This window comes from Octopus bimaculoides, chromosome 29 (assembly GCF_046866305.1).
Source record: "Octopus bimaculoides isolate indiv1 chromosome 29, ASM4686630v1, whole genome shotgun sequence".
In the NCBI taxonomy this organism is placed as follows: domain Eukaryota; kingdom Metazoa; phylum Mollusca; class Cephalopoda; order Octopoda; family Octopodidae; genus Octopus; species Octopus bimaculoides.
In genome coordinates this window covers 16345968-16358055 of record NC_142956.1, presented here as the reverse complement: position 1 = coordinate 16358055, position 12088 = coordinate 16345968, and the positions used below count along the sequence as shown (strand labels likewise).

The 12088-nt window shown below is 39.8% G+C and overlaps 1 protein-coding gene across 1 annotated transcript in view; it reads right to left on the bottom strand.

Moving 5' to 3' along the window:
• LOC106882504 (protein HID1) overlaps positions 1-8996 on the bottom strand; it is a 36499-nt gene extending 27503 nt beyond the window's left edge. Inside the window, exon 1 of the mRNA XM_089344872.1 lies at positions 8715-8996. Within this exon, the coding sequence (XP_089200998.1) occupies positions 8715-8780 (66 nt within the window). The 5' untranslated portion in view covers positions 8781-8996. The remainder of the gene's footprint in view (positions 1-8714) is intronic.
• Positions 8997-12088: the final 3092 nt, after the last annotated feature.

Below are 12088 nucleotides of genomic sequence, written 5' to 3'. Positions count from 1 at the left end.
AATAGCATTTTAAGGACCCCTGAAAAAATTTTGGCACGTAAAATACACCATTTCAAGCGTGGCCGTTGCCAGCACCTCCTGACTGACCTTCGTGCCAGTGGCATGTAAAAGCACCCACTACACTCTCGGAGTGGTTGGCGTTAGGAAGGGCATCCAGCTGTAGAAACTCTGCCAAATCAGATTGGAGCCTGGTATAGCCATCTGGTTCAACAGTCCTCAGTCAAATCGTCCAACCCATGCTGGCATGGAAAGCGGATGTTAAACGATGATAATGATGATGATGATATATGTATTGCAAGAAACAGCTAGGTTTCATTCTCTAACATTTAACATAGTTCAACCTACACAAGTTAACCCTAACCCTTTTGATACCAACCCAGCTGAAACTGCCTCTGGCTCAGTAGTACAAATGTTTTCAAAAGTTCTGACTTAAAATCTTCCACCAAACCTCAGTCACAATTTATGTTCCCAACACTAGCTTAATGATAACTAAGTTATTTTACTGAATTCTTTGTTATATTTAAAATTAACTGAAAGAAACACAGAGCATCTCAACAGAAATATTGTAACAAAAGGGTTAATGTGTGAAAAACAAAATAGGAATTTTGAAAGAGCTGTCTATATAAAACTAGTTTTTAACATCGAATAGCTATAGGGCACCACCAGAATAAAATAGTAATCAAAGGGGTCCATACATAAAAAAGAAATGGTTGAGAAGCCCCTGTTCTATAATAATATATGTGAAATTCTGCCTGTCAGTCTGGGACCCCTGTATCTCAGTCTACATTTGCTCTGTGTGTGTGTGTGTGTGAAGGAATTCCATACATGGTGTACTCAGTGTAAGCTATGGACACACAAGAGGTGCAGTGGAATAATAGGAAGGTAATCATTGAAAGTAGTGTTCATATGTGGAAGATGCACAAGATCCACAAAAGCTACAGATACTCGGGAAATTGATTTTGTCAAATGCCCCGGAGATTCTTTAGAGGTAGTGGATAATTTCTGCTGCATAGTGGACCAAATTAGTAGTGGGGGAGGAGGTACAGAAAGTGTAATAGCTAGAATAAGAATAGGATAGAGCAAAAATCAGACAGCTTTTACCTCTGTTCACAACCAAAGGTCTCTCTCTCCGAGTGAAAAGAAGGTTGTAAGATGCACGTCTACAAACAACAATTCTACATGAAGAGAGACGTGGGCCCTGAATGCTAAGGACATCCAAGGGCTTGAGACAAATGAGGCTAGTTAATAATGATTTAGCACAAGGCCAGCAATTTTGGGGGTGAGGTTGAGTCAGATACATCAACCCCAGTACACAACTGGTACTTATTTCATCAACCCCCAATGGGATTAAAGACAAAGTCGACCTTGGAGGAATTTGAACTCAGAACTTGAAGACAGACGAAATACTATTAAGCTAAGCATTTGCCTGGCCTGCTAATGGTTCTGCCAGCTCACTGCCCTAAGTATAATAGTTAATATTAGAGGATATAGTTATTGTTTAACCCCAGGTCAGCCTTAATCCAGCAGATCTATGATCAAATATGTCCCAGCTGTTACCACAAAGTGTACCTAAGACATTACCTAATGTGTTGTATTGTAGTTATTATTAATGGCTATGGTCGTTGTTTAGCCCCAGGTCAGTCCTGATCCAGTAGACCTATGATCAAAGATGTCCCAGCTGTGACCATCTCATCTTTTATTCAGGTATAGTGTATCTAGGACAACATTATCTAATGTATATTATAATAGTTAGTATTAGTAGCTCCATGTCAATCCTCATCTACCAGACCTACAATCAGAGATGTTCCAGCTGTGAACATCCTTTCTTATATAAAGACATTGTGTATCTAGGACTACATTATCTAATGTATAGTATAGTAGTTAGTATTAGTGGATATGTGCGGAGGCACGTGGCTTAGTGGTTAGGGGTGTTGGACTCATGATTGTAAGATTGTGGTTTCGATTCCTGGACCAGGCAATGCATTGCGTTCTTGAGCAAAACACTTCACTTCGTTCCAGTCCATTCAGCTGTAGAAACGAGTCCCCCTAGTGGAGGCACATGGCTTAGTGGTTAGGGTGTAGGATTCATGACCATAAGATTGTGGTTTCGATCTCTGAACCAGGCAATACATTGTGTTCTTGAGCAAAATGCTTCATTTCATGTTGCTCCAGTCCACTCAGCTGTAGAAATGAGTTCCGACTGGAGAGGGATCGGCTCCACCAGGCTTTCTTGCCCTAGATACCCTGCATGGCTGCATTGCCCCAACGACCCCCAAGGGGTTAACAGACTTGTCAAATGTTGTCTTGTCAATTGTCCTTAGAAAAGGAAAGAAGGAAATGTAAAAATAGACTTTTATGTTACATTAGAGGTTGCAGAGAGGATGGTACGGAACCACCAGTGATTGAGAGCACTGGTGGACCTGGCCTCTATGCATTGTCTCTGGGACCAGTAACCTCGGATGACCCCCAGCCCCATCAAGCAAGAGCATGAAGCAAGCAAATCTCCAAATAGTTACTTTATGGATACCAAATGTCTGGAATGGTATAAAATCACCACAGTATTCAGTCATGCTTAACCCTTTAGTAATTAGGTTACTTTGTCAAATGTAATGCTTAATTATTCCCATTGATATTAATTAGTTATGCCTTACCTTGTAGCTTTGAGCTTTTCAATGACATGATTGTTTATTTTGAGAATAATATTGTAGAGCTAAGTGTGAGAGACCAGATCTGGCCGGTTCAAAGATAACATAGGTAGATTAATTTGCCTGGATATGGCTGGTTCAAATGCTAGAGGGTTAAACTGTTGCTCTGTGCGTTGGATGTTCAACTGTATTACATCAGCCCACGGGAGCAAAGCCAGACTTACTGAAAGTTGTTCAGTCAGAAGAACACAACACTAATGAGTGATGACTGTTATTAAAATTAAATTAGATTAATTTTTGCCTTAAATTGATAAATAAAAAGGTAATAGCTTTTAAAGTTTGAAAATTTGGGGTGATTTTAGCCAATCAAAAGCCACCATTATTGTTGTGATGATAGACATTAACATCCTTGTGGGATTTCAAGATGGACTCGTCAAACTCTTATAAAAAGAGTAATATGTCTTGTTTGAGGAGGGGAAGGCGATGGAGTCTTGTGTTGGTTGTTGGAAGTTATTTCTGTGATTACATTGCTTTAACCCTGCTCCATTAAGATCGTATATTCACAATCAAGGATATGAAAATTATACACATGACCATAAATCTCACAGTGGTCTCTTGTTTCCATAGTAACAACCAAAGCTGTAGTCTGCCTTGTTTTCATTGTAACAAGGATGCTGTACTGCATGACTGTGAGACCTTCAACCACTGCAATCACCAGCTCAAGTTTGAATGAGTGATATCATTTTATGCCTGTGTTATTTCTGTCTAGCTATCACACAGTCTGATTCCTGTTTTCTGATTGGATGAAAAATGATCAAATTTTGAACCGCTGTAAAATTTTTTTTCTAAGTTTTTCTGGTAATAAATGAATCTCAAATTGAGATTTAGCTTGAAAAATTACATCAATATACCAATCAATATACAAAACTTTAAAATATCCAAATCTGTGAAAGAATCCAAAAAGATGTGAGCTCATATACCTTCACATGGTTTCTTATGCTTTGTGAGTGGACGGAAGGATGAAAGTCGCCTTCAGAGCAGGAATGCATGCAACAAAAACAAGACCATGCAACCAAGGGTCAGGTGGTCATTCTGCAAGTACAAACTCAACCAGCTGTCACTTGTGAAGGTTGATGGACACTGCTCTTCTCCTGACTAACATATACCTTGCTCTGGTTAGTTGTTTTAAGTACTTATGTAAATAAAACCCCTATCTTATTTATTTATTGCCCACAAGGGGCTAAACATAGAGGGGACAAACAAGGACAGACAAAGGGATTAAGTCAATTACATCGACCCCAGTGCGTAACTGGTACTTTATTTATCGACCCCGAAAGGATGAAAGGTAAAGTCGACCTTGGCGGAATTTGAACTCAGAACGTAGCGGCAGATGAAATTCCGCTAAGCATTTCGCCCGGCATGCTAACGTTTCTGCCAGCTCGCCGCCCTATGCCCTATTTGGCAACTGGAGTGGGTGGCTGTCTCCTCAACTAATATGCTGCTATGGGTGCCCCTGGATGACAGACTCTGGTGATGATGTTATTGCATGCTTTCTGATCCATGGTGAAGTGCTGTGACTTCAGGTCTTCAATTTGTTTTATCCGTGTCTTTTTGGTGTACTGGATTGTTATCCTACCATTGATTGTTAACCATCGGAGGGGATTTGCCAACCAGGTCACTGGTGATTATCATTCGCTGCAACCAACATCCATGAGATGGAGGAGAGGACACCCTGAAAATAGCTGGATGTAAGACACTGAGGTAGAGCTGAAAAAGCAGGGATACAACTGGAGAGAGGCAGAAAAGATAGCCAAGAATCAAGAAGGCGCAGGAGTGGCTGTATGGTAAGTAGCTTGCTTACCAACCACATGGTTCCGGGTTCAGTCCCACTGCGTGGCACATTGGGCAAGTGTCTTCTACTATAGCCTCGGGCCGACCAAAGCCTTGTGAGTGGATTTGGTAGATGGAAACTGAAAGAAGCCCGTCGTATATATGTATATGTATGTGTGTTTGTGTGTCGGTGTTTGTCCCCCTAACATCGCTTGACAACCGATGCTGGTGTGTTTACGTCCCTGTAACTTAGCGGTTCGGCAAAAGAGACCGATAGAATAAGTACTAGGCTTACAAAGAATAAGTCTTGGGGTCGATTTGCTCGACTAAAGGCGGTGCTCCAGCATGGCCGCAGTCAAATGACTGAAACAAGTAAAAGAGTAAAGAGTGAAGATAGTTCTCCAGTCGTACATCAAAACCAAAAGACTTGGGAGAGGAGGGCTTTCAATCATGGAAACATAACACAGTACAGCAATTCTGACACTCTGTCGCTTACGGCGTCGAGGGTTCCAGTTGATCCGATCAACGGAACAGCCTGCTCGTGAAATTAACGTGCAAGTGGCTGAGCACTCCACAGACACATGTACCCTTAACGTAGTTCTCGGGGATATTCAGCGTGACACAGTGTGACAAGGCTGACCCTTTGAATTACAGGCACAACAGAAACAGGAAGTAAGAGTGAGAGAAAGTTGTGGTGAAAGAGTACAGCAGGGTTCGCCAGCATCCCCTGCCGGAGCCTCATGGAGCTTTAGGTGTTTTCGCTCAATAAACACTCACAACGCCCGGTCTGGGAATCGAAACCGAGATCCTATGACCGCGAGTCCGCTGCCCTAACCACTGGGCCATTACGCCTCCACACAGTACAGCAAAATCCAGTAGGAACCCAACACCTTGTGTTACATGTCAGTCCCTGACTTGGGATCCAGTGAAGTATTTGTCAAATTTGCAAGCTGGATTTTTGAGCCACTGGCAGAAGCATTAGTTTGTTGCTGGAACATTAGAACCGACTGTCACATGTGGTCAGCATTTGTGAGAAGCCACCCTGGACGGAAGTCGCTGCAAGTAACAAGGCAAAGAGGTAAAAATGGGTTTGCATTGGGAAGTTATAGAAGCGTTGATGCAAAGTGGTTGGCATTAGGATGAATATCCAGCTGTAGAAATCATGCCAAAATAGACATTTGGAGCTTAGCAAATCCTTTTGGCTCGCCAGTTCATATCAAACCATCCAACCCATTGTTGAGACCTTCCTTCGGTCATTACTGACCATGGGATTGCACCTAGAAAGTTACCCTCCCGAGCCCAAGTCCGGGCAAGGTTGTTTTTTGTGGAAGACTACCAGTCGCCCATGCATACCGGCCTCCCCTCTCCACGTCACCGGTGTTACCCAAGGGAAAGGCAAAGGGGCCGATACAGCTTGGCACCAGTGACGTCGCAACTCATTTCTACAGCTGAGTGAACTGGAGCAACGTGAAATAAAGTGTCTTGCTCAAGAACACAACACGCAGCACGGTCCGGGATTCGAACTCACAACCTCACGATCGTAAGCTCGACGCTCTAACCACTGAGCCATACGCCTTCACATCCAACCTATACTAGCATGAAAAAATGATGATGATGATGATATTTGTGTGTGTCTTTGCTTGCCCCACCCACGCGCTCACAGTTTCACAACTGGTGCTGGTTTATTTATGTCCTCATAACTTAGCAGCGCGATGAAAGTCACCAAACGAATAAGTACCAGACTTGAAAAAAAAAAAAAAAAGTACTGGGGGTCGATTTGCTCGACTACAACCATTCGAGGTGATGCCCCAGTATGGTCACAACCCAATGACTAAAACAAGATAAAAGATGCCCTAGACTACATCCCACAAAAGTAAAATGTGCTTCCAAGGGACGTCCGGTAGTTATTTCTAGCAGGTGCAGTGACCTCTTTAACAGGTAGGGGCAACCTTTTCCAAGAAGCGGGCAGCATAAGATATGGCTCATCAGCAGACGAGCCGCACTACTAAAAATATTCAGGATAATAATATTGCATTGGCGTGCCTTTCAGGAAGTCCTGCAGGTTGCACTTTGCTCCTGGCTGTCGTAAAGACTTCTCACGTCCCATGATGGGGTTTAAATTGGAGACGTACACAGCGCCGTCAAAAGGCATGGGTTTACTAAGCAATTGCACAGTGGGCGGAAGGGGGCAGTATTTAATTTAAATATGGTGTGGGGTTTCTGTTAATAAATAAAAACTGCAGACGTCTAAAGATGAAAAGACGGCCCTGAACGCACGTATAATAATCGTACACAGATGTGTGTCTATGTATACACACATATACGCACACATCTATATAGAGGAAACGAGTGGGCGCGAGCACACACACACACACATATATATATATATATATATATATATATATATATATATTGTTTTTGTAGACACACATCACAACAGCATATGCATATATTACCCGCCCGATAAATATAAACATATGTAGCTATACGCAAAATGCACTCAAATATATAAAGGCAATACACACACACAGACGTATGTTATATATATATATATATATATATATACATATCTATATATACAGGCAATTTACACATTCATACATTGACCCACCCACACACAAACGTACGAAAATATGTTTACATCTTAATGCATCATACTGTGTGTAGAAAGAAACAGAGAAGTTATGTGTACATATAGAATTTTGTGTGTGTGTGTGTTAACACAGTGACATATGTAGAGTACATACGTATTAATCAATGTTTACAGTGACTTCGAAGTTTCGGTTTGCTAGCCATTAACAGACAATGTATACATACAGTCAATACATACGTATATCTATTTATCAGTCTATCGATCTATTTATCTTAGATATTCGATTCAAGTTTTGGCACAAAGCCAGCAATTTGGATGAAGGGTTACGTCGATCCCCAGTGTTTAACTAGAATTTATTTTATCAACCCCGAAAGGATGAAAGACAAAGTCGATCTCATCTATCATAAATATTCCATATTAAAATATAAGTCCAAAACCGAAGATAATATACTCGAGAGCGAAGAAAGGAAAATGACAAAATCATCTATATATATATATATCTATATATATATATATATATATATATATATATATATATATATATACATACACAAACATACATGTACACACACAAAGATATGCAGTTGTGTGTGCGCAGAAATATATATATATATGTTTATACATATATATATATATCGTTTGTAAAAACATAAATCCGAAAGCAGCACACTAAAATGTGGAGCAGTGTATATGTATATATATATATATATATATATATATTGGAAGGTTTGGAGGTGATGTACAGGAATTATATTATAGAAAAAAATTAAGGTACTCAGAAATCTGGATGGTTATATATATATATATATCATTATACATATTTATACTTGTGTACGTGTATATGTATGTGTGTATATACACGCACTGTATATATATATACTTAACTTCAACCTTATTATTGAGTCTATATATATATATATATATATATATATATATACATACATATACACAGATCTCTGCAAGTCTATTGATATACGAGTCTCTATTGTTTAGAACCAGGTTAGTCACGATATTGCAAATCTGTAATCAAAGTGTCCCATCCAACTGTGACCATCCCAGCTTATTGTATACCTAGGGCTACCTTCTGTAATATCTTCCCTTTTATACAAACAACAGGGTGTGGTTCCAGAGAGACACTGCTGCTATTTCTTGCAGGCTTATTGACCGTCTTGACAGTGAGGCAGATATCTTTGTGTATATTAGCCTATAATGTATATGGGTATTCACACATTTACACGTGTGTATACGGATATATATATATATATATATATATATATATATCCGTATACACACGTGTAAATGTGTCAATGCTCATATATAACTATAGTTCTCTGTAAATATACATCGTTCTAACACACGTGTTATTTATATATATATATATATATATATATATATATATACACACACACACACAGAAGGTACCCTATCATGTTTGTGCGTACAAACACGCATCAGCCACCTCTATAACTATTGTATCATATATAGAATATATAACATATATATTGGGGTATATATATATATATATATATATATACCCACACATATATGTTGCCATACCCATCTGTCATACACACACACATATATATCCTTTAATACATATATATATATATATATATCCATATATATACCCGTAAATCTCTACATACCTGTGTTTTTGTAGTCAGTTGAATGACAGCTTTTCTAAAATTCAGTTTGCTGTCTGTATTCCCCATTCTGACTCTCACACTTTACACTCTTTACCTTGTTTCACCCTCAGTCATTGAAACATACTCTCTCTCTATCACTCTCGCTTGCTATAATCTTCTACTCTTTCTTTCTATAATATATCTTTGCCTCTCTTTCTACCCCTCAGTCATTGAAACATCCTCTCTCTATCACTCTCGCTTGCTATAATCTTCTACTCTTTCTATCTCTTTTCCTCCGTCTACTTCATTGTTTTCCTTCTCACTCTCTCTTCTTCCATTTATTTCATTAACCTCCCCCTTTCCTTCACAATATATTTCTTTCTCTCTCTTTCTTTCTATAATATATCTTTGCCTCTCTTTCGACCCTCAGTCATTGAAACATCCTCTCTCTATCACTCTCGCTTGCTATAATCTTCTACTCTTTCTATCTCTTTTCCTCCGTCGACTTCATTGTTTTCCTTCTCACCCTCTCTTCTTCCGTCTATTTCATTAACCTCCCCCTTTCCTTCACAATATATTTCTTTCTCTCTCTTTCTTTCTATAATATATCTTTGCCTCTCTTTCGACCCTCAGTCATTGAAACATCCTCTCTCTATCACTCTCGCTTGCTATAATCTTCTACTCTTTCTATCTCTTTTCCTCCGTCTACTTCATTAAGTTTTCCTTCTCGCTCTCTCTTCTTCCGTCTATTTCATTAACCTCCCCTTCTCTCTCCCGCTTTCCCTCACAATATATTTCTTTCTCTCTCTTTCTGTCTATAATACATCTTTGCCTCTCTTTCTCTCTCTGTGTATGTCTTTCTGTGTATTTATTTGTACCTGCGTATGTATATCTCACTCACTGTATGTGTGTGTGTGTCTGTTCATCTCTGTAAGTGTGTATAAATGCCTATTTATCTGTGCCAGCGTGTATATGTGTCCCTCTTTTTCGTACTTCTACTGAATCCTTGCCTTTCTCTGTCTCATTGACTTTCACCTTTTCTTTCTTCTCCCCCTCTTTATATCACGCATATAACCCTTGACTCATTCCTCTGTGTTAACTTACCTCCTCCTTTTCTTATCCCTCTATATTACTCTGCAACTCACCCACCCCTCTCACAGTACTATTTACTCTCACCTTCTCTTTCTTGCTCTCCTCTCCCAATCACTCTCGAATTTACTTCCAACTTAACTCTCTCCCTTTCTATGACTTGCCTCCTCATCCTCCTTCCACCCCTCTATATCAAGTTGTAATTTACTCCTTCCTTGACTCTTACCCCTCCGACGATATTATCGACTTTCACTTCCTCTCTGTTCCTCCGCCTCTCTCAATTTTTAGGTAATTCACTCCCTCCTTAACTCTTACCTCCCCCCACGCAGTGTCATTGACTTTAGTCTCCTCCTCCTCCTTCTCTACTCTCTCTCTCTCTATGACTATTTCATTCACTACTCCAATGACGTCTTCCTACGTCGTATAGCCCTTCCTCCTTCCTCTCTATATAACTACGTATTTCACTCCCACCTTTCCTCCCACACTCACTCACTATGAAACATTATTCTCTCAGGTGTTAACGTAATACAGTAAATAAAATGGCGCACACACAAATGAAAAACGCTTACCTTTCATCGTCACTTGTTTCAATCGTTGTACTGCGGCCATGCTGGTGCACCGTTTGAAGAGTTTTAGCCGATACAAATCAACCTCAGCACTAATATTTATTTTTAAAGCCTGGTGCTTATCCTATCGCTTTCTTTTTCCGAAGTGCTACGTTACAGGAACGTAAACAAACCAGCACTCGTTGTCAAGTGGAGGGTTGCGAGACAAATACAAAGATACATACACACACACACACTATCATTTAACGTCTGTTGTTCATGCTGGCACGGGTTGGACGGTTTGACATAAACACACTGACATATATAAAGAAGCCTGTTATGTGTGTGTGTGTGTGTATATATATATATATATATATATATATATATATATATATATATAATACAAATAATATGTGAGTATATGCATATATACGTACATGTATGTACATACCTACATCTACATGTATATATAGATGCATATCTCGGTACAGGACGTTGCAAAAAAAAAACGTGGACAAATTGATAAACAAAGTACAGAAAACACACAGGCCACATAGAGAACATTTCCTTACACACACACATGACAGGCTTCCTTTCAGTTTCCGCCTACCAAATTCACTTGCAAGGCTTTGTTGGTCTGAGGATATAGGAGAATAGACTTGCCCAAGGTGATGTACAGAGGAACAGAACCTGGTTGGGAAGCAAGCTTCTTAATTTCATGATATTGGCTATTACAGCCTTACACAGAGGGGACAGCACATGGTGGGGAAAGAAGAAAAAAAACCAATGGAAAAGATGAATTAGATAATAATGAAAAATGAAATGAAGCCATTCGGCCCCCACCTCCAAGTGACTTCATTGAACCTGTTAATACAACTTCTTTTTTAGAACACTAGTTTATAACACTATTTATAACACCATTTGCAACAGCTAATCTCCACTTTTCCGCAGAATGTCTATATTATAAAGTAGCTGTATGCTGTCAACTTAATGTGACAGCCCCATGAAGGGAATAATACTACTGTTGTTTAGACCTAGGAAGCTGCACCTGTCCTTATGTTTACAAGGGGGAAACATAAGGACATAGGGAATGTGTCAAGGCCGACAGGAAGCGGTACAGCTTCCTAGGTCTAACCAACAGTAGTATTATTCCCTTCAGGGGACTGTCACATTAAGTTGACAGCATACAACTACTTCAATGTATCACTACTGCATAAATCTCTCAGAGAGATTTAGAAATGTACTATTTCTAGTCTCTTTTTAACTTTAAAATATCAAAATAGCTTACCTGTTCTGGCATTGTGCTGGCGTCTATTTTCTTGACCCACCACTCACAGTCAAAGACTTCCACATCATCCTTTAATCTCAAAAGATACTCTGGGTTTGCCACTGCACAGTGAATGTATTTGGGCAAGCCCCTTACTCCTGTTACATCCACTTTTATCGCTCTGTCCCACGAGTCTATCTCATTATAAAGTTCTTCATTTTATCCGTTGTACAATATAACATATTTTTCATTACAGGGCTAGGGTGGGTAAATTTGAGGCTCCTGTGTGCTTGTCTTTGTCAGGTGGGGCATGGAGAGGGCTGGTGTCTGTAGGGAGTGGTTAGGGTAAAGTGGGTGTGGGTGGGATGGGGGTTGTCATTTAAAGCGTGTGTCTTTTTCTTCTCTTTTTCCTAGCTATTTCCCATACATTGTCCATCTCCTCTTTGATGCTGGTACGGGTCTTTGTCTGTGGTGCTGCTTCACTCTCTGTCTCC